The sequence below is a fragment of the Leptinotarsa decemlineata genome, unplaced genomic scaffold, assembly GCF_025532065.1.
Source record: "Leptinotarsa decemlineata unplaced genomic scaffold, Ldec_3_MD MMD2_tig00000882_RagTag_RagTag, whole genome shotgun sequence".
Lineage (NCBI taxonomy): Eukaryota > Metazoa > Arthropoda > Insecta > Coleoptera > Chrysomelidae > Leptinotarsa > Leptinotarsa decemlineata.
In genome coordinates this window covers 13,481,588-13,505,812 of record NW_027412556.1, presented here as the reverse complement: position 1 = coordinate 13,505,812, position 24,225 = coordinate 13,481,588, and the positions used below count along the sequence as shown (strand labels likewise).

Sequence of the window (24,225 nt, the reverse complement as noted above, 5' to 3'; positions counted from 1 at the left end):
TGTCGAGTAATTTCGTCAACATAAAAAATTTGTGATCGAGATTCGATGAAGTCGACGAAGGCCGTCTTTCCTGGTCCTGATTGGCAAATGTTCTATCGGCGAGAAAGTTATCGAAGTGATTCAAGAAATGGTAGTTGTAGAGGATCACCCGGTATATTGATTTGAAATGTATGTACTTTAAATGTTCTAGAGGAAGAAGAAGAAGAAGAGAAAGTATTTGCCTACCTATCGTTTTATTCATATGGCGCAGTCGGTAGTATTTTTTTTAATAGAAACTAGTGGTTTTTGATCTGTTTGAATCTTGAACCTTTGCCCCTTATACAAATTGATGAAACCTCTCACAACCAAAGGCAACACCAAGCATTTCTTTTTATATTACAGCATATCTATTTTCTGCGTCTGTTATCGCGCAGGAAGTATAAGCATACGGCATGTTATCCTTCAACAATACTGCTGCTATTCCATCTTTAGATGCATCAGTGGAGATCGTGGAGGTTTTATAAACATCGAAATATTTGAAAATTGCATTTTCATCTATTATGTTTTTGATTTTTTCAAACGCTTCTTGTAAATTTGTATCCAAAATTTATTTTCTAATAATGGTTCACAATTTTCCTCTGAATTATTCAAGTCATTTGCTTAGACGTGGGAATTTGACCACCAAATTTCTTCACCATTATATTCACAAAGTAATGATATGCTAGAACGCGCTGTGCAAACTTTAAAAAATATTCTTAGAAAAAATAGGTTTTGACTGAAATTGGTTCACCAGCATAACTTTTAATGTCGAGAAGATTAAGAGGCATAATTCCTATGGAAAATAGTTTGTTAAAACCAAGTTTAAAAAACGTAGAAAAAACTAGAAAAAAATTGAATAATCATCAGGTTATTATAATAAAACAACCCAAAAAAGTTTACCAGAGTTAAAAAAGGATACAAAAATAATGAGTCAGGGTACTAATTCTAGATGGAAACCGGAAGAAGTTATAGATAAAGTAAAACATAGGTCATATAAAGTTAGGTGATTTGTGGTACGTTCGGACGGACGTTGTGATGGAACAGGATCGGACCTCTTCTATTGACCAATTTTCGGTACATTTCGTCGATTTCCTAACAGTAGGACTCTGGTGTGATGGTTTGGCATGGTTAAGAAAGTTATACTGAATCACACCAGTCGCTGACTACTATACAGTAACCATGGTCTTTTTTTAGTGAATGTTCGCCTTTGGAAATCGCCTGATTTGTGTATATGTCGTACCGTTTAAGTGTCAGTGCAGGTTAAATCACACACAGCAACTTTTTCGCAGATCCAAAAATGCTGATATCTTGAGGTTCAAGAACGGCAGGAATTTGCACAAAACTTTTGTCATGGTATCTATAATATTCACCATGCACCTGGAGTTTTTAGAAAACCAATTTTCCTAGGTACAAGTCTTCTGATTTTTGTTTACTTTTTCTCCAGTTTTTTACCATTGGTTGGCATTTCCAAAAGTTTTGAAACTGTGAACTATACGAGAAGAACTGATGTTCCTTCTCCAAAAATGATATTTTGGATGAGCCGAGCTATCAATAAAGCACTTTCCTATGTTATAATCATCTATAATTTCCAATACGGACCAGTTCTAGACCATGCCTGGATTAAAGAAAGATCATCTTTTTAATGACACCATTCATCACACTGCAATCTCTTTTTCAGTCAAAGATGCTAAGATCAAATTGTCTTCTCCAGAGAGTCATTATTATCATGACTTTAAAAATGCTAATTACATAGCTATAAATGATTTTTTGGCAACATTCAACTGGAATAGTGCTTTCGCATACTTAGATACCAACACAGGAATTTTATAAGATTATTCAACAGGCTATTGTCATATTTGTCCCATTGAAACTTTTCAAACCGTCTAATTTCCCAAAACCGTTCTCATCAGAACTGAAACAGATAATTATAGAGAAAAAGCGAGTTCACAAAAATTACAAGATTTACAATCGAAATGAAGACTATATAGCTTTCACACAACTGAGATCACATTGTAAAATTCTTACGAAAGTTTGCTATGACACCTATTTAGAACATGTTGAAAATAACCTTATTAATGACCCAGCAGGTTTCTGGAAATTTGTTAATGATAAGAAAAATACCAGTTATATGCCAAATTCAATGACTTATAATGACTACACGTCTACTGATATGTCGAGTACCGTCGACTTGTTTGCTAGATTCTTTTCTACAGTTTACGTGGAATCTGATCCAGATCCTACGCAATTCTTGTATGAAAAAACTTTAGATTTATCATTTTGTACATTGGAATTAGCAAACATATTTGAAACTATATGTAACTTGAAATCAAAATTTTCGAGTAGTGTTCCTTCATTTTTCCTTAAACAGTGTGTATATACTTTATCAACTCCTCTTTTCATTTCATTCAATAAATCACTGACCAGTGGCACGTTCCCTGATCTTTGGAAACTGAGCTTCATCTGCCCTATTCATAAAAGTGGATCGAAAGAAAAAGTTGAAAACTATAGGGGAATATGTATTCAATCAGCTATTCCAAAAGTTTTAGATCAGCTTGTTGCCAAAATATTAATGAATGTCTGTAGACCCTTGATCTTACAAGAGCAACATGGATTTACATCCGGACTTCCACAGCATCAAACTTATTGTATTATCACTATATAACACAAGCACTTGAGAGGTCTGTGCAGGTAGATGCTATCTACACTGATTTCTTAAAAGCTTTTGATAGGGTCAGCCATAACTTATTGATAAAAAAATTATCTGCCATTGGTTTCTCCGGTAACATTCTAGATTGGATAAGCAGTTATCTAATTGGACGCTCTCAATCAGTTAGAGTGAATAGTACAGTTTCGGAGCCTCTTTTTGTAAAATCAGGTGTACCACAGGGATCACATTGTGGCCCTTTGTTTTTCTGCCTTTTTATCAATGATATTACCTCAAATATCACTAATTCAAAAATCTTGTTATTTGCCGATGACCTGAAAATTTTCAAGGTTGTAGAAAGTGTCCATGATGCTAATCTTCTTCAGAGTGATATAAACTCCATTTCTGATTGGTGTGAAGCAAACTGTCTTTATCTCAACACAAAGAAATGCTACTCAATGATGTTCAGTAGGTCTCGATCACCAATCAAATTTGAATACTTTTTGAATGATGAAATGTTGGAATGTAAAGAAGAGTGTAGGGATTTGGGTATATTGTTAGATGCCAAGCTTTGTTTCAACAACCATGTGAATTCTGTTTCTATGAGAGCTCTAAAAATGCTCGGCTTCATTGTGAGATCATCAACCAATCTTTCTCCATTCACAACCAAAGTATTATATTGCTCTTTAGTACGCCCTATCATAGAGTATAACACCATCATCTGGAGTCCCTACTACCATAAGTATAAACAACAATTAGAAAATGTGCAAAATAAATTTCTAAGGACCATGGCATACAAACTATTGTTGGTTATAGGTGAATACAGTTACAGTGAAGTGATGAGTATATTATCTCTGTCGTGTCTTGAGGATAGAAGAACAACTGCGACATTGGTTTATCTATTCAAAATTATATCTGGTCTCATTGATTGTCCGGAAATTCTATCTCTTATCAACTTCAACGTTCCACAGAGGTCCACTAGAAAAAAAAGCTATTTTTTACACCATATCACTCAACCAACTACGGTTATCATTCTCCTTTATCTGAAATGTTGAGACTGGGAAATAACTACTGTGATAAAGTCAATTTTTTCTGTGATAATCAGAATACTTTCAAAAAACAAGTCTCTCGCTCATTAGTCATATAATTGTATTTTATTAGTTAATACTGTCATTGTTTTTATTGTGTTATGTTACACACCTGAAGGTATTTATAATAATTAGTATAGTATAGTATAAGCTTTTATTGTTACACAATTTATTGTAAACAAATATTGGGGTTCACCCGTAAATAAATAAATAAATAAAGTGATATCATGAAGAGTTCTACTGCAAAATCCTTAAGGCGCTCTGACAGCGGCGCCTGTGCAAAAGTAATGATTCACATTGGATTTGAATCGCTGAAGATTAAATCCATTTGGAAAAATATTCTCAGGAAGTTTATTCCACATAAACGTAGTTCTCCAAATGGAAGAGTTCTTAAACAGTGAAGTTCCAGGTGTACTGAGTTGAACTTCAGAACGTTGAGCAGCCACAGTCCGTCGCGTATTTCTGATATGTACAATCTTGGTGGAATCAAATGTGTCAAATCACTTGAACAGTTCCCGTGAAATTATCTTAGAAGAGAGACAAATCCCCAACCTTTCTTCGATGTTCCAGAGTAGCAAGGTTGCAAGTGAGTTCGCGTCTTCGATCAGGCAGATGGGTCTTTTCTGGATGGAATTCAGCAGCTTCAGGGTATGCTTAGGGGCAGAGCTCCATACATGAGAACGATACTCCCAAGGTCTGATCTGAACTTTATAGAGCATCAGAAGTTGCTGAGGTGTGTACAGTTTTCTGATTCGAAACAGTGTTCCAAGCTTTTGAGCGGCAACCTCTGCAATTCCAGCTACATAATTGTGCCAAGACATATTGGTGTCCATTTTAACCACCAACAAATCTATCGAAGCAGAAAGCGGAATTGTCTGTCCTGACGTTATAATATCCAGTTCGGAGACATTATTTGTAGCAGTGAATTGAACCTGGTTAGTTTCACCCCAGTTCGAAATCACTTCTAGATCCTCATTGAGATATGCTACCGGTGAAGATGTGCACCCGCAGCCGATGCCTTGGAATCCAAATGGTATGACGAGACAAGCGTGCTATCGTCAGCAAAGCAATATTTTGGATTCTTCGTGTTTTCCAATAAGTCTTTGATTTATATGAAAAGGGTTGGAAATAATATGGATTCCTGGGAAACACCAGCGTTGATGGTGAAAGTATTCGAGAGATTTTCATCGACTTGCAAGAAACGTTCTTTCAGGAAGCTGAGGAGCCATACACAAAAATGATTCAACAAGCCATAGCATCGAAGTTTGGCCAGCAAACCCACATGCCACACACGGTCAATGGTGTTAGAAATGCGTTATTCCAAATATGGGTGGCATATGATAGAAGATCACCTGTTGATCTTTGTTTCTGAAAGCCATATTGATGATCGTTCAAGATGGTAAAGGTTTTAGGTATAGCAAAGCATTCCAAGCGTTATTGGAAATATTGCACTTTCAAAGCGGGACAAAAAACATTGAATGCTCTTGGCACCTACAGATAACTTTTGTTTGAGTATCGTAGTTATTGGGACCTTTATATGATTAGAGAAAACGTCATTTTTCAATCCCTTAATTTTTTTTGCATCGTTTCTCTTTGTTCTGCTAATAGTGTTAAAACCCCCATACATTTTTTGTGTATCTGATAGTGTGAAACAATTTAGGTTAATTATATTTACTAGAATTGAATGTTGGCTATAGCTACGATGAAATACTCCACGCAACCAACTTTTACGACTTGAAAATGTTACAATTTTCTGATGGACTTGGTCGGTTTTTTATGAGACAGTTTCTGGATGTTTGAGGGCGTTAGTGTTAATCTTTCGAAATACTCAAGCGTTGTGAAGCAAATCTCGGGTATTTTTGGGGCGTACAATAACGACACTTTATTGTTCGATCTACTAATTTTTACTAAAGCAGTTTCTCCCAATATTTATAATGTAACTTGCAGAATTGCAGACACAGCATTCACATTTTTTAAAGGAAAATGATCAGTACTTTTCTCAACTTTGAATCTTGGCGAGATTTCAAGATTTGAAGATATTATGGATCAAAAACTGGAATCAAGTGAACTATAAACTGTCCAACAGTTTGGACAATGAATAAGTCCCTCTGGAGTTTTTTGGATAAATTAAAAATCAGATAGTTTTCGATGATTTTATTTCTTATATCACAAAATTTTTATATCAGGTACGACTTAATTAATGTCCATGCCCATGTCCATCGCTTCCTTGGTTACTCCAGTGCGTAACTCCAACGTAGCTGGTGCCTCCTTGTCCTCCGTGACCATGTCCATGTTTACCGTAATGGGCAGGATGTTGGGCATGTCCTACTCGTTCTACCACAGCCTCGAATCCTTTGTGAGGATCAGAAGTGTACTTGACAATCCTGTGTGTCCCATCGGCTTCCTTCAGGGTATATCCTCCAGTTGCGTGTTTCCCATGTCTGTGCTCGTGCTGGGATTTGTGGTCATGGGTGTGGGGGTCGTGGACGCCATATTCGAATTTGTAATGAGCGTTGTCCTGTAGAAAGTCGAGTTAATGAATAAACAGAACTCGCAAGGCCAAATTGAAACCGCAAAAATTCAAGTTATTCAAAACCATGAACAATAGGTACTAGCATTTTGAGCAGATAATCTTGTAGAAAGACTAGTTGGGGCAGGGATCAATTATTTCCGCGAAAAAGTTTTTTTGTCAACGGTAGGAAGTTAATTAATTTCATCAGCAAGCTTCAAAAATTATTTTTCTGATTTTACGAATTTTCGAACAAATAACAGATGTAACATTTGTAGAAACTTTGAAAGATTAACAACATTCGAAAACAAACTATATATAAAGCAGGAACTAAGACTACTATTGATCGAATTTTTGAATATTCTAAACACGTATGAAATATAACAAAATTCCCAATCGTTTCACATAACAGTTTTCAACTCACATGTCCACCTCCACCATGATGACCTGCAACTGCAACTCCAATAACTACAGCAAGTACAAAAATCTGCGAAATGACAATAAAAATGTGTAAATATTCTAGAATGGAGAAAATGAACTAAATCGTTGATGACTACATAAACATCTTCAACGCCTCGAAAGAAGACAAGAATTTCTTATAACATTCACAAAGACTTACGGATTTCATTTTCGGTGAAATTAGTTTGGACAAATCAACACTGATACAAAGACCGGGTCGACTACGTACTTATATGCTAAATAATTTATCTAAAAACGTGTAACGAAATAGTATTACAAAGTTGCAATCCAATGTTTTGGTCCAGTGAAAATTTACTGCATAACATTCGATAATTTAATGAATTGGGAGACATATCAGTCACTTTCTTTTAATGATTATCTAATTTGAGAAAAAATTACGAATGTTGGACGGTCCTTGAAATTCCCGAAGGAAATTCATATCTTCATACTGAAGTAAAGTATTAGATATATGGGTACATAATCATTTTGAAAATAAAATCAACAATCTTCCAGTGTCTTTTGACAGTTTATTTTTATAACTTCTCAAAGAATACCTAAATATACTGCTCTGTTTAAAAAATATGGTGAATTTTCATTTTTTACAAAAAATATTAATTTATTCATCAATTTCTATTTTGTCTCCTTTAAAGTAGCCCCCCTCAGATATACAGAATACACTTGTGCCAGCGTTTTTTTTTAATCTCCGGAGCAGTTCTGGTACACTTTTTGGTATGTCCTTGAGCTCACTCAGCGGCTAAGTTTTAATATCCCCAATCGTCGCAAAACGTAGCTAAAAGTCGCAGACAGCCAAATCTGGTGGATGTGGTGGCTGTGGCATGATTATGGTGTTATTTTTGGTAAAAAATTACGAACAAGCAACGACCGTGACCAGGTGCATTATCGTGATGCGAAATCAAAGGAAATGGTGAGCGAAAACTTGACATTTGATCAAACTTGGCGTGCTTTTTTGTTTTAGCTCTTCTGGGCCCTTTCATTGGGACAATTGGACTTTGGTTACTATAGAGAATAATGCATATCAGATTAACGACGCAAGTAATATTTTTTCAATGGCACACCTTGTGATTTTTTCATCTTTCGTGAATACTGATTTCAGACCATGTAAAACCTATAGACACAATAAATATAGTTCAAAAAACTAAAGAACATCTAACTAAAAAGTTTAAAATGTGTTTTTAAATAAGCTTAAAACAATAAGGATCGAAAAATAGTAGTATTATTGTGAAAAAAGCGACAGGCGCTTGATATACAAAAAAATATGGCACAGCGCCCACGCTTTTTTCACAATGATTCGAGTATTTTTCGTTCGTTATTGTTTTAGGCTTATTTAAAAAATAATCTTCATCTTTTTACTTCGAAGTTCTTTTTTATTTTTCAGTTTCGTATGCTATAAAAGCGTGTTTTTTAGTATTTTTAAACTATATTTATTTTATCTAAACTTTGGCATCAATCAGCCGTATATTGTTTAAAAAAATGACCATTGATATTTTCCGATTTCGGAGAGGGAGCTTAAAAATCAGCTACCAAGCCCAAGGCAGCAGGCGCGTAAAGGAGGGTTACAAATAAGGCAGCAGGCGCGCGTGTTGAAAAAAATACTTTTTTCAAATGAAAAGTGAGTTCGAATTATATTGAGGAGCTTACGTACAGTGCCATCTGCTCGCGAATAGATCAAGCAATAATGTCGATATATTAAGGGGGTTACGTAAAGCCCCATCTGCCCGCGAATTGCCCGCAATAATGTTGATAATTCTGGAGTTACAAACAAACTGACAAACAAACAAACAAACATGTATACATACATACATACAGGTGAAGGTAATGAAAGCGTGTTAATACTGGTGAAGCTAATGAAAGCGTGTTGATATAAAAATAATCACTTTTTGTGTAAGAAAAATTCCCTATTTTTACATTTTTTTTTTAATTTTTCTATTTTTGCGTTTGGCAATTCCTCATGGTTTTTAATCATTGTTATTAACATAACTGAACTAATGAAGATAGGACAAAGACACTTCAAGTCTTTTTTGTTCTCCTTTTGGTAAAAAACAAATAAAATTTGGAACAAATGCTCTAACCCTATTATTTATCAAATTTTTTGACAATTGTTTACTAAAATACCTCCTAAATCTGTTTTTTATGGCTTTTAAATCTTTATAATTCATTCAATCGAGCTAAAGAGTTAGGTAGCTGGGAGCTTTATAAGACTACTCTAACGACATACAACAAGGAAATTAGAAAGGCAAAACGGGAGTCTTGGAGAAAGTTCTGTGAGAGTATCTTTGATTTACCTCGTAGCACAAGAATTCACACGATTCTCTCTAGAGAGCCGACTGCTGATGGAACATTTACGACCTCTAATAAAGAAACGTTAGAGCTTTTGATAGAAAACCACTTTCCTGGAAATCTAACTCTTGATAACAACAGACTTCCCATCTTTGAGGGCGCTAAACGCCCAAAAAAGAACGATTGAGACGTCGCAAAGAATGGGCTATCAAGTCTTTTCAGCCCTTCAAATCTCCCGGACAGGATGGTATATTTTCAGCTCTTCTTCAAAACGGACTGGAAATAATTTTACCTATTCTCAAAAAATTGTACACAGCTAGTCTGGCGAGGAATTATATACCACCCAGTTGGTTGGCGGCAAGGGTGGTATATATACCTAAAGTGGGCCGGAGAGACCCATACACACCCCAAATCGGTACGACCAATCAGCCTTACATCCTTCCTGCTGAAAGGACTTGAGAGGATACTGGACGGACATATCAGGAGGGTATCATTATATGCATCCCCTCTGAATAATCACCAGTATGCTTATCAAACCGGCAAATTGACAGATTCAGCATTAAACAATCTCGTTGAGAAAACTTCCCAATCCCTTGACAACAAGGAGATTGCGGTTGCTGTATTTCTTGATATTGAAGGAGCATTTGATAATGCACTATCTAAATCTATAGGATTGTCTCTGGCTAGCAAGGGTATAGGATCGACCTCAACTGGCTAAATCAATGCCATGCTAGTAAACAGAACTGCAACTAGGACTTTTCAAGGCAAGACTATCAGGTTCAGCGTCACCAGGGGCTGCCCTCAAGGTGGGGTACTATCTCTCCTTCTGTGGTCGCTTCTGGTGGATAGTCTGCTTGATGCCCTCGACAGAAGAAAAGTCGATCTGCAAGCTTATGCAGATAACCTTGTCATCCTGGCAAGGTCCATGTCGGGAAGGGTAGCTTGTAATATCCTCCAAAGCGCGTTGGACGTTGTTCACAGTTGGTGCTTGATGAAACAGATGTCTGTCAACCCCAGGAAAACTGTGTTGATCCCCTTCACCAAGAGGTGAAAATTGGACGATCTAACGTCACTTTCCCTCAATGGTGTGGTCATTCCATGTGGAACGGAGATGAAATATCTTGGCATTGTACTTGATAAAAGACTCACCTGGAACGCTCACTTGGAAAAAGTTTTACACAAAGCCAGACTGTCTCTAAGGACATGTCGAAGGATTTGTGGTGAAACTTGGGGATTAGGTCCCGAACAAATCTATTGGATTTATGTGATGAATGTCAAACCAATGATCACTTATGGTGCAATTGCTTGGTGACCGAAGTACTATTCCCGAGTAGAGAGGACTGGATCCTCCGGAAGAGTAGATAGCTGTTGGTTCACAGATGGATCAAAAACACCTTTCGGTTCCGGTGCAGGTGTTTTTAGTCACAGACCAGGACAGAGTTATCTACCTGCCTAGGAACTTATGCGACTGTATTTTAAGCGGAAATTTACGCCATTGAATTGTATGCGGAGAGGTTGGATAAATCCAACCTCACTCACAAGTCAATAAAAATATTCTCGGACAGTCAAGCGGCGTTGGAAGCTCTTGGCTACTACCAAGCAACGTCTAAATTTGTAGCAAACTGCCAAAAACGACTCTCCTCGATAGGAAGACTTAGCAGATTGTCTCTGGTCTGGATTCCTGGCCATACAGGCCTGGAAGGCAAGGAAGCTGCTGACTTTCTAGCAAAGGAGGGTGCTGCAAGCGGCTTAATCTGACCAGAACCTGGCATTGCTTTGGGCTTTGCCAAACAAACACTGAACACCTGGATGGCAAGAAGATTTATGGACTTCTGGCAGTATCTTCCAGGATTGGCTCACTCTAAGGCGTTTATTCACCCTTCGAAGCTTGATACCGAAACTCTTGTTGGACTACAGTAGGGATGAGCTACGAGGTCTAACAGGCCTTCTCACAGGTCACTGTCATTTGAATCATCATATGCAAAGACTTGGACCGTCGGAAGACAGTGTGTGTCGCCTCTGTCTGGAAAATGATGAAACTGCAGAGCATATACTTTGTGCCTGCCCCGCTGGGGACTGAATCAGGTTCATAGAGTTCGACAGATCCGTACTCTGACCATCTGACCTGAATGACCATTCATCATACAAACTAATCGGCTTCGTTAAGAAGTTGGGTTTATTTGGCCGGGTGTGAATAGGTGTGAACCACAATAATCCCTTGTGGGTTGCGGTGGAGGGTTGAATAGACCCACTCACTTTAGACCTACCTACCTACTCATAAACTATTCAAAATACGACACAGACACTTCAAGTCTTCTTTGTTCTATTTTTAATAATACTGTACTGATCACTTTCCTGTAATTTTTCACTATATTTCAGTACCAAATTGACCAATTTCACAAATTTGTAGTTAGGTACTATAGTGGTAAAATATCATTCGGTTCAATTCTTTTTATTTTATAATATCAAATAAATACAAAAATACTAATGTCCGTGACCGTGTCCATCGCTTCCTTGGTTACTCCAGTGCGTAACTCCAACATAGCTGGTGCCTCCCTGCCCTCCGTGTCCATGTCCATGTTTACCATAATGGGCAGGATGTTGGGCATGTCCTACTCGTTCTACCACAGCCTCGAATCCTTTGTGAGGATCGGACGTGTACTTGACAATCCTGTGTGTCCCATCGGCTTCCTTCAGGGTATATCCTCCGGTTGCGTGTTTTCCATGTCTGTGCTCGTGCTGAGATTTATGGTCATGGGTGTGAGGGTCGTGGACACCATATTCGAATTTGTAATGAGCATTGTCCTGTAGAAAGTTAAGTTGATTAACTCAGGACTCACTGGAAACTATTCGTAAAGACTGAAATGTTCGAAAGAACAGATAATTCTTGAAAAATCTGATGAAGATTTGAATTTAAGTCAGCGCTTCCAAGCTCTAAAATGAGAGGATGGTATACTTAAACCACCTCTCATTACGATATGATAAAAAAACTAATGGAAAATCAACAGAAAATCAGAAATATGATTATGAAAAAACTATTATCGGGTTTAACATTTCACAAATCATTATCAGCTTACATGTCCACCTCCACCACCATGATGTCCTGCAACTGCAACTCCAATAACAACAGCAAGTACAAAAATCTGCAAAACAAGAGTGAAAGCGATGAAAATTCCAGCATGGAAAGTTAATTATATATTGATGAAAACAATAAACTTCTCAAAATAGAAGAAGGAAACAAAAAATGTATTTTTTATATCATCTAGAACCACTTACAGATTTCATTTTTGATGGAATTTGTTTGGACAATTCAACACTGATAAAGATCAATTCGACTACGTTCTTATATGCTCGATAATTTATCTAAAAACTCGTAACGAAACAGTATTACAGCAGTATTACAGAGGTTGCAATGGCCGCCTTTAAATGTTTTGGTCCAGCGAGAAGTTACTGCGTAACATTCGAAATTGATATGAATTGGGACACATATCAGTTCATTTATTTCGATGAAGACAATAGACAAACATTAGGTGGTTCTTAGAATCGTTAAAAAATCATATATTTATACAGGTGCAAATCATTTTCTTATACCTATTCATATCGAAAAAAAAGTGTTTGTTGAAAATTTGTTTTTATAAAACACAAAAAGTACGAATCTGTATTTTATTATGGTTGAATTTAGGATTGGCAGAACCCTTAGATATTTTTAAAAAAATTGATAGTACTTACTTATTTTTACGTGTATATTACGAATCATTCCTTATTTCCTCCGAAATTACGCAAATTTTCAGCCTTATTTTTACACAATTAACAATGTAGAAAAATACAAGTTCAAAAATGAAATTTTTTTAATAAAAAACTTGACTCAATAATGGATTCTTTTTCTGGTGAAATTCCTCTATTAAAAGGATTCATATCAGTGAAATCCAGTAATATTCAAAATTCGTATGATTTGAAAGTTCATTTTGACGCGAGCGATTTATGAAAAATCCCAATCATGAATTTGAACAAAAATTCATCTTTTTTAAATGCCGCCTAACATTGGAGATAGTTGTTAGGACAACTTTGATCATTTTATAACTTAGCAATCTGTGCGAAATTATGAATGACTGCAGGATAGGCAATGATAATTTCCTGATTGATTCGGCTGTTACTTGATGAAGATCCATAGTAACTACACCTTACGATATGTCTTCACAAACTTTTTTTGAGAAATATATCACGACATGTTTCGCTAAACACAGTAGCTTCTTATACAGTGATTTGAATATATAAAATCATTACAGAAACTTTATGGAGATTGAGTGGAAAAACAGTTTTTTTAGAGACCCGTCTCTACAATAATTGAACTCCACCTTTTATTTTCATTTTTATTGAAAATATTATATTATATCATATCATACAAAATTTGTATGATGCTATTACAATATAAAAATTATTATGGAAGGTCTCAACTTACTGTTGTTGAGGATGGCCGTGTCGAAAAGAATGTTCCAGTCAAACAATTGAAACATGTCAATACAATAAAACAAGTCACTACATTAAAAGAGGTTGACTCCTCACTGGATATAAAGAAGATTATTGAATCAAAATTTACTGAAAATTTTTATTTGTTTTAAAATTATGGATTACCGGTAAAAGCCATGTGGTTGAAAAACAAAAAGAGAGACAACAAACAATTGACAATGAGAGCTGTCATGTGATTTAGTTTGAGAAGGTGTGCTTGTTTGTCTATGAGAAAACAATGGAAGAAAGGAGAACTGTTATGGTGCAAGTGTGATCATATACATCCGCTGTGATATAAGTGAATCAATGAGAAAACACAAAATCAAATATGTCCAATTTAATTTTAATTAATTGACAACACCCTTATTAGTTTTGAGACAAACAAGTGAAGAGGTGTTGTTGAAGAGAAAGTAAAACCCTGCCACAGGAAGGTTGGAAATTTTTCAAAAAGAAAATATTCAAAATGTTGTGAATTATAGTAATGAAAAACCAGAATTGTTGCTGGTTTGGGAATCGTGTAAATTTTCATCAATGTCCAATAGGAAGGCATAGATTTCACAGGAGTGATCAATGTCTGATCTTCTATTAAGGCAATTATTTGATTGTGATATGAATGACATTTCCAATATTATGAAATATTATAATAGCATCTAATAAGTGGAAATAATAAAGAAGTTAATAATTATCATTGTTTTGCATTTTCCGGAAAACGTATTGTTGGATAGAGAAGTCCCCATTCCCATTGAAAAAAAGTTGACTTTCTTCTCTAGAACGTTGATGATTCTGCAATCATTTTTAGGTCTTCCTTACAAACATAATAGATGTGTATCAGTATTTGGGCAGTGACTTCTTTTCCTGGCGGTTGTGTACGTTTCTTATTCAATCTCTATTGATTCTGGATTTTTCCACTGAATAAGAATGTTTTTCGGTGGGTTTTCTTAGGGTAGTCGAAATCATATTATCTGATTTGAAAGAGTTATATTTTTAGGAGTGATTAATTTTTGGGAAAGAAAGTTTTTGGCTTTCTACTACTCCATCTGATACAAAAAAATGGATGAGAGAATCTTCCAAAGAAAGGAAGGATTAATTAATTTGAAAATAAGTAATTCTTCTTTCGAAAGAATTTTTTCTTTCGTGTAATTCAATGTTTATATGAAAGTAGCTGTTTCAGGAGAACTTTCTTTCAGTTTGTGTCTGAAAGTTACTTCTTTGCATGATCTACACATCCATGTAGAGAGTTACTTATTTTCAAATTAATTAATCCTTCCTTTCTTTGGAAGATTCTCTCATCCATTTTTTTGTATCAGATGGAGTAGTAGAAAGCCAAAAACTTTCTTTCCCAAAAAACATATTATCTGGTTATGCAATAAGTTCTCACTGGACCAAAACATTGATATGCAATCTCTGAAATATGTGATATTATTTCGTTACAAGTTTTTACCAAAACTTTCGAGTATATAAGTGAGAAGGCAAGTTAGTTATTGTGTCAGCTTCACATTCTTCGAACCAAACAACAAAAATGAAATCAGTGAGTGTAACAGAATTTTACAGTGAATTTGCTAAACTTTTGTTAATTCTGTGGTTTTACAGCGATGAAACGCTTCTTCCACATAGCGATGAATTTGACAACCATGAAATTAATGAAATTGATTTTTCAATCGATGTAGTTTAGAATACTTCAAGAAATAGTGTTTAAGAATATCATTCGATCTAAAAATTGTCCAAGATAAATGTAATTCTTTGAAATGGAACTATGCTGGTTGTTCTCATAGCTTTGCGAAATAAAATTTTCGTTAATAAATAGAAATTTATCAATGAAATTTTGAAATATTTTGATATTTTTTCCGACAATATTTTTTGACATTATTTCCATTCCAAAAGCATGTATATTAAAAATTTGTTGATTTTATAGTCCAATGACTGATATTTCTGTTTTTTCACAGGTCATTATATTAGCCGTGGTTATTGGAGTTGCAGTTGCAGGCCATCATGGTGGACACGTAAGTTGTTGAGGCAAAATTTTTGACAAAATCAAGAACTATACAATGTAATAAGTTTTCAAAATGAAAGAGAAATCTACTACTGAATATTATATATAATAGATACGATATGTTTCAACTGTCGTGAAGTAATAACAATTCTATTTCGTGAACAGATTTTATTTCAAAATATATATTTTATTGATGAAAAACTACCTCAAGATTAACATTTCAGGACAACGCACATTACAAGTTCGAATATGGCGTCCACGACCCCCACACCCATGACCACAAATCCCAGCACGAGCACAGACATGGGAAACACGCAACTGGAGGATATACCCTGAAGGAAGCCGATGGAACCCACAGGATTGTCAAGTACACTTCGGATCCTCACAAAGGATTCGAGGCTGTGGTAGAACGAGTAGGACATGCTCAACATCCTGCCCATTATGGTAAACATGGACATGGTCACGGAGGACAGGGGGGTACCAGTTATGTAGGAGTAACGCATTGGAGCAACCAAGGAAGTGATGGGCATGGGCATGGTTACTAAATTTCAGAACAATAATAAATTTAATATTTAATAAAATGAAATATAACACAGGTCTGCAAAAAACACTTTTTAAAAACTTGTTTTGATTTTGTTAACTGATCTTTATGTAGTTTTTTGCGCTGATTTCAAAAATGACATTTGTTTTTATCCATCACGTAAGGTTTGCCTACAAAATATCGATGAAATAATTGAAAAGTACAAAAAAACGAGGAATTGTGGATTTATTTTCATTATTTTAACATGACGTGAAAGCAAAAAAACAATGCTAAATAGCTAAACTAAGCATAATAGTGATACACAAGTGTTTGCAAAGTGATTATACGTCTTTGTAAAGCCGTTTTCTTTTTCCGTCAAAGCTTCTTTTGGTACTTTTTCGGCTGTGTTCTTGTGAATTTTCCCTTTCTAACATCCAACAGTAGTCTGCCATCGGAAAAGTAGTCCAGATGTGAGTGAAGGAATTGGACTTTGACACTCATGTTGCAGCCCAACATTTTGTAGTTTTGTATCAATTCAGCAACCAAAGTTTTGTAGTTTGGGTCTTTTCTGTTTCCAAAAAATCCTGTTATAACAAGTTTAAATGAATTCCAAGAATTTTTTTTCATTTCCATTTTAGTGACAAAGCTTTCATCTTTTAAAAGTTTTCTTATGTCAGGCCCAACGAACACTCCTTATTTTGGTTTAGCATCGGATAGACCAGAAAACTTTTCAGAAATATACTTGAAACAATCTCCTTCTTTGTCTAATGCTTTCACAAACTGTTTCATTAGCCCCAATTTGATATGGAGTGGTGGAAGTAAGCTTTTCTTTAGGATACACTAAATTTTGTTTTTCAACATTTTCAACTCCAGGAATAAGACCCTTTCTTATTGGCCACACCTGCTTGACATAATGTTGTTTTCTGTCACGGCTATCCCATTCACATAGGAAACATGGAAACTTAGTGTAACCACTTTGTTGACCTAGTAACATTGAAATAACTTTCAAGTCTCCACAAACTGTCCACTTATGATCAGAGTAGCTGATCGAATGTCCAACAAGCACAGAAGCATATTGGTTCCCATTGTGAAGAAGTACAGCTTTCAAACTTCTTTTTGATGAATCGATGAAAAGTCTCCATTTCTCTGATTCATACGTTATGTTGAACATTTCCATGACGCCGGGTACATTGTCGCTGAAAACTAGGGCACCCTCTTGTGTAAAAAAGGGGACAAATTCCTTTTCTCTAAATCGGTACCATGAAAATGAAACACCGGAGGCTAACATATGTCTTTCTTCAAGTCCAGACCCTGAAACTTCTGCTGAGTCCTTTGGGAGGCCCAGATCTCGTACTAAATCGTAATGTTGCTGTCAGGATTGGCTCCAGACGAGAGAACTCCTCAACGGTTAACAGTAGGCACCTGAAATTTTGCACATCCATTGGGGTATGGATGACAATTAGTGGGTCCACCATAAAATTGCTGCCACCTTCAGTTTTGGCTCCAAACCAGAGAACTCCTCAATGATCGGCAATAGGGATTTTGCATACCAGTTCGGATATGATAGACAGTTGATGGGTCCACTATGAAATTGGTGCCACATCCATGGTTGGCTCCAAACCAAGGAACTCCTCAACGGTCAACAGTAGTAACAGGCATAGGAGGCATATCATGATTTCTGTAATTTGGTGAGATGGGCGTCAATAGCATTGGTTTGCACCTCTCTAGGAGACGGAAAACTCCAAAATCAAACCCGGAACGGTGTTTCGTCAGGCACGAGTAAAAATTTAAGCTGAAACATGTGGCGCATATATCAGGGTATAAAATGATGTCGTGAACGTACCGCCTCCGGGCACCTGGTCGAACCCTGTTGTATATCGGCTCTTACCCTTCTAAACGAAGCTATGGAAATACTGTGGGAAATAAATAAACAACAACACAAAGGAAAATAAGGTTGGAGAAAAAGAAGTTGAAACGGCAAGAAAAATTTGCCAATGAAAACACTGACATGAAACGCCAACGACTTGAAAGAATGCGAAGTGAGGTGCGTAGTGAGGTGCGTAGTAAATTACCCACTCAGGCACCCGCCTATGTAACAATGACGCACTGACTGAAATTATTACACTAAGGAATATATCTAGCGAAAACTAAAAAATATAAAATGAATTAATATTGAAAAACTTTAAAAAATGCTTTCGCTGACGCCCTAAAAAGATAAAAATAAGATTTAAATTACATTAAACCTATTCATTTTCCGATTACTTTACAGAATTTAATTGTAAATACTAAGATTCAGCCTGCAGTACTGTACAATGTAAATTTGAGTAATCTTTTCCTTTAAATGTTTTTGTATCAACTTAGTACGTCATTACACAATTAATATGATATAAAAGCATGTCGCGAGATTCACCTGCGTGTAAATCAACTTGTAACTTAAGTAACTTGATCTGATTGAGCTTAATAAAAAAAAAGTTATTGCTGATAATTAAATTTTGTAAAGTATTTGGAAAATGAATAGGTTTAATGTAATTTAAATCTTATTTTTATCTTTTCAGGGCGTAACTGAAATCTTTTTTTAATTTATTTTTTACGTTCTTTTTATATTAATTCATTATACATCTAGATTTAGTATTGACTAGTTCAATAAGTATCTATATGTTTCTTGGTATCTTTTCAAATTGTATGTATGTAACAAAAAATGTATCAAACAAATTGTTGGATGTAGCTGTTATTACGTGGTAGGAAATGATAATGAAGACAAGAGAAATGAAACTTCCTCTGTTTTTACCATTTTTATTTGTAACTAACGTTACTGCAGTTTCGTTCTACAAAGACATTTTTAAACGAATACAAAGAACTACTTTTAAAATGCCGTCATAGGACGAAACTGCAGTAACGTTAGTTACAAATACAAGTGGTATAAAACATAGAAAGTTTTAATTCCCATTTTTCATGAAAAAATATATTCTTTTTATTTCATTTCAAGCAACACTTAGGGAAAGTATTGGACTGAAATACGAATTATTTCATTTTTGCACCTTGATCTAAGACTTAAAACCAAATTTCTATATTGTGAAATAAATGAAAAAGGTAATAGACTCACAAACCACAGAAGTTCCTCACATCAATGATGTTACTCATTTTTTTGTCTCAACTGAAATTCCGAAATTGGATTAGATTGAAAAAATATGAATATAATAGTTTGGTGCCTTGAGATGAATTCATTTCAATTACGCAACTTCCCATAATCATAGTTTCTAAAACGATCCTCTTTGAAGTTTTGATGTTCAACCAGAATCACTAATTTTCTCATATGTTGAGTTCATTGTTCCAATAAAGCTTGGTAATTTTGAAAAACAAGTATATCATATTCTCCGTCATAATAAAAAAAAATCATAAAAACTACTAGATCCGTATCATTGGAAACATCTAGATCTATGACGAATCTGGAAAAATAAACAACAGCCTGATATTACTGATGGGAAAAAAATTGTTTGAAGTTAGAAATATATCATTTACCAAAAACATTTAATTAATTTTTTCTTGTTCATCTAGGGACGTCTGTTAATCCTACAGACGTCTTCTTTTGAAAGCCTCCTTCATCATTGATATTCCTGATTTGAGTTTTCTATTTATGTCATGATGGCGTCGTCAAAAACATAGATTTAATTGCCTTCTCTGACTCAGGTTTGTTCTTTGAAGACAACTGAATCCAGCAATGCATTCGTGGTAGAGCCTAGTACTACTAATTGGATCTATGGCAGTAGAAACAGTCCTGTGCATTGATATTGGGCTCCGGTTTTGCCCTCGGGTGCCAACAAATTCTGATCTTCCATAATAATTGGAAAACAAAAGTAGGTTTCTATGATCTAGGAGCTTTTGGTCAACGCTCAAAACCATCTTCAATGCTAGCTTGGTTCATTCCTTATAGATTGTTTCTTCATTCATTTTGATATTACAATCCTTTTCAAATAAATTGATTAATGAATAAAGCATTTAATTTTGTATACGTACTTGCAATATGCAGCAATCAGGTAAGTTCCCAAGATGCAAATCCATTTGAGTATATCTGATCTATGTTAATAGAGGTGAGAGAAGTCGCATAAGACCGATCACCTATGAATAGAAATGAACTTCGTATTGCGTTCATAGAGGAACAGAGTAACACGCCTCTGGAGGAGTATATTTGAACGCTAATTCGGGGAATGCCACGGAGAATGGAAGCTATTTTCCAAGCTTAAGGAGGCAACACTCGATATTTCTGAAGTAATAAATGAAAAAAGAACAAACCGCACTTCATTTCATTTCCTTTTATTTTTTATTAACAGATAAATAAATACATAAATCCTAATGTCCATGGCCGTGTCCATCACTACCTTGGTTGCTCCAGTGAGTAACTCCAACGTAACTGGTGCCTCCTTGTCCTCCGTGACCATGCTTTCCATGTTTACCATAATGGGCAGGGTGTTGAGCATGGCCAGCTCGTTCTACCAAAGCTTCGAATCCTTTGTGGGGATCGGAAGTGTATTTGACAATCCTGTGGGTTCCATCGGCTTCCTTCAGGGTATATCCTCCTGTGACGTGTTTACCGTCTCTGTGCTCGTGTTGGGATTTGTGGTCGTGGGTGTGGGGGTCGTGAACGCCATATTCGAATTTGTAGTGCGCGTTGTCCTAGAAGAAAATGTGAATGATAATTATAACAGAACCCAAATGACATCCTGCGCTCTTCACTTAGACGAAGAGACATATTGAATCAATAAAAAAACTCATTCTTGGAAATGAAAATCTTGGAATAGCTCACTGCATTATTTATGGTACTGAACATCTTCACATTTTCCATTATACAGCTTATAGATTCAAGAAATTCAGTTCTTGCCATTGGAGCATGTTACTTTCAATTCATCATCCATTTGCCCCTAAGGAGTACCCCAAGTTTTAAAATTGGTGAGGCAAAGTACCTGTTGCGATAGACCAATCAATAGATTTTTAATAATAAATATAATTTGAAATCAAGAGCAATTGCCATATTTAATTATGAATTCCATAACAAAAATCTCCACCAATCAATTGAGAATTACTTAGTGAAAAATAATTTTCCCAGAGCACTTATTGGAAAAATAATTAAAGAAAAAAGTTCCTTTTCCCAAAATACAAAGGTGAATGAAGCCCAAATATCACAAAATTCCATTTGTAGAAAATGTATCTGATAAACTTGTAATACTACTCTGTACCGAACAAATTGAAGTGGCCTTTTCAAATGAAAATACAGTTGGAAAGCATTGTTTCTCAAAACAAAAAACAAAAACACCACAGGAAATACAACCCAATATGGTGTAAAAATCTGTGGAAACTGTCACAAATGATATGTTGGTCAAACCGGGCGGTATCTTTGAACACGAATTTCAGAACACATGAGAGACTCTAAGAAACCAAATATAAAGAACCCATAGCCCTATTTGAACATGAATAAGAATGTGGACACATTTTTTATTTTGATCATCCAGCTATTCTAGATTTGAGCGAACTGATACATATCCTCAAATGCGATAGTGTTAACAAGATGTCGATGGCCTTAATACTGCATATTTCTATTTGATAAGTAAAATACCTGAATAATTAACCCTTCTTTCATTATTTTTCTTTGTCATTAATTAAAAAACAAACACCGCCTTATCAGAATCACAAATTCTGATCACACAATTTGTGTTGGTGTTGTCTCGGACATTTGGTTGTTGCAATGTTTTTCATTTTTCTTTAATATGTATCTACTATTGAGTTAACTAGTTTAGTGATCCAATAATTTTTCTGAAAAAATCTACCATCTATGTCTGATGGTTTTTAGAATAGTATTATTATCAACACGAAGAAACTAATTTTTGGTGAGTAATTTAAACAATAACTCATTATTTCTTGTAATATTGAAACGATAATAATCGTATAAGTTTTGTAGGAGGTATGTTTATGAATATTCATTGTTACAGAGCCGTGCCGAAGAAATTCGAAACATCGGAAAGAAATCAATTGGTTTTTCAAGAAAAAATTGATCCTGTTACCCAACCAACCTTTCATCAGAAAAGTTATTGGATCACTAAACTTGTTAACAGAACAAATATAGTTTGTCAAAGTCAGTTGATGAATAACAATGATATGCATCAAATTGTATTTGAATAGAAGTTGTCATAGCAATTACAAAACATTTGTATCTTGTTCATTACTTATGCCAAATACAAATTGAAATCGGTGGATTGGTAGATGAGGACTCATCAAATAGCCAACAAAATAACCTGATTCAACCCCGTTAGACTATTTTCTTTAAGTTATATGGAAAACAATATTTATTTTAACGGACCTATACATGGTTGTCAAAAAATCCGTTCAGTCACTCCAGTAATAGTAGATAATGTTCAAAAAAGCTTTAGTCATAAATTTGGGCCTTATCTATCGGGTGTTGAACGGTCAAAATACGTCATGAATTTTGCTATTTCCATAATTTCTCACAAGAACACATTTTGATTAGTAGCTTCGTTATTCATCTACTGATTTTGACATCCTTTGTTCTTGAATCCAGTATAAAAAATCCATCAATCATGTTGTCACAAGGAATACTTCCTCACTTTTTTTTTATTTTCAACGTTAGGTTTTCCACCACACATGGGTGAAAGGGTGGATGGAGGATTGAAAAATATACGACCAAATGGTATTTTCGTTAAAATTTTGTACTGTATATAAATTATCTACTCAGACTCATAATATAATGATGAATGTTGATGGATCAATTGAACCTCAATTGACTTGAATATTTATTAAATTTATAAAAAATTTATTTTTTTATTTATTAGATCTAGATATGATCCAGATATAAACAATTTCGAAATAGACATAATTTTTGTTGAATTGTTGATATGAGAAGGCTGTAATATAATACTACTTGCAGTGTTTACTTCTTGAATATCACTTTATAATTTCAAAATAGTAGGCACCAAATTCTCAGAAATGACTGAAGTTTTTACCTAAATATGTCTCTTGCAATGGAGTACAGAAATTATACTAAACAGATGATGAAAATATACAGAATCACAACCTTGATAACAATGTTTTCGTTTTAATGCAATAATATTTCTGAGAATTTAGTATCCACTATTATGGAATTGTACTATAGTAGGTTTCAACTTACATGTCCACCTCCACCGTGATGGCCTGCAACTGCAACTCCAATAACAACAGCTAATAGAATAATCTGCAAAATTATATATTTCAAAATTATGATATTTTCCAGACGATTAAAAAACTTTTATGAAATATTATTTTCATCATTACTTACAGATTTCATTTCTACTGTAGTTAGCTTGAACAACTTGAGACTGATACAATATCAAGCTTGATTCACAATTTATATACACAAAAGTTCACCTAAAAACTTGTAAAGAAAGAGTATCACAAAGCGATTGCAGATATTGCATGGTAACGTTTTGGTCCGCTGAGAATCCACGGCATAACGTTGGATATTGATATGAATTTGTCACTTATCAATTAATTTCTTCTCATACTCAATATTCTTAGCGAAAGAATTTTGTCACGGTTCGACGTGACTGAAAGCACCGTTCTTAGAGTTTATTCGATCATTCATTATAATGGAATATTTTCTAAATCTTAGTGTCGTAAAAGTAACAGGTAGAATAGACAATAGTATAGGTTTTATAACTATTATTCGTGGTTATTCACGAGGAAAATTAAACTATGGATAAAACACTCGATTGACACTGAAATAATCAATAATTTGTCAGGAAGAACTTATTCACCGAATGATACCACGACGAATATTGAATTATTTCTTACAGACATTTGTGCATTGGACATTTACGAGATGCCTTCCTTTACTTTCGAATAGGTTATTTGTGTCAATTTGCTTTTCAGTAAATGAGCTTTCACATAGAGGAGACATTTAGGAGACATCTTATTTCCCTTGGAAATTTCCCTTCGTGTCTAAAAACAGCTCTTGTAATTCCTATTTTCAAAAGCGGTAATGCAAAAGATCCAAATAACTTCAGACCTATCTCCATGCTCTCAAAAATCATAGAGAAAATGGTGAAATAAAGGGTATTAGCTTTTCTTTATAAATACAATATATTAACCAATTTGGCTTTCAGAAGGCAAAAGGCACAAATGATGCAATATGTTCCTTTCTTGAACATG

General features: G+C 35.0%; 2 protein-coding genes across 2 annotated transcripts in view; one reads left to right on the top strand and one right to left on the bottom strand.

Moving 5' to 3' along the window:
* The first annotated feature begins 5,897 nt into the window (after positions 1 to 5,897).
* Positions 5,898 to 24,225, top strand: part of Spn85F (Serpin 85F) — a 53,823-nt gene continuing 35,495 nt past the window's right edge. Inside the window, exons 1-5 of the mRNA XM_074175052.1 lie at positions 5,898 to 6,221; positions 12,089 to 12,202; positions 12,587 to 12,627; positions 15,466 to 15,522; positions 15,737 to 15,925. Of these exons, the coding sequence (XP_074031153.1) occupies positions 5,951 to 6,221; positions 12,089 to 12,202; positions 12,587 to 12,627; positions 15,466 to 15,522; positions 15,737 to 15,925 (672 nt within the window). The 5' untranslated portion in view covers positions 5,898 to 5,950. The remainder of the gene's footprint in view (positions 6,222 to 12,088; positions 12,203 to 12,586; positions 12,628 to 15,465; positions 15,523 to 15,736; positions 15,926 to 24,225) is intronic.
* On the bottom strand, positions 20,328 to 23,419 carry LOC111509144 (cuticle protein 7-like). The gene is made up of 3 exons (XM_074175259.1): positions 23,354 to 23,419; positions 23,207 to 23,269; positions 20,328 to 20,703 (listed from the first exon to the last, which is right to left on the bottom strand). Exons 1-3 carry the CDS (start codon positions 23,360 to 23,362, stop codon positions 20,380 to 20,382), a joined length of 396 nt encoding a protein of 131 aa, XP_074031360.1. The 5' UTR covers positions 23,363 to 23,419; the 3' UTR covers positions 20,328 to 20,379.

Bases quoted from the DNA above. Each gene is read 5' to 3' on its own strand.
- LOC111509144 (XM_074175259.1), bottom strand. The intron at 20,704-23,206 runs GTAAGTTGAAAC...ATTTTCTTCTAG, and splicing joins ATCACGGTGGAGGTGGACAT to GACAACGCGCACTACAAATT.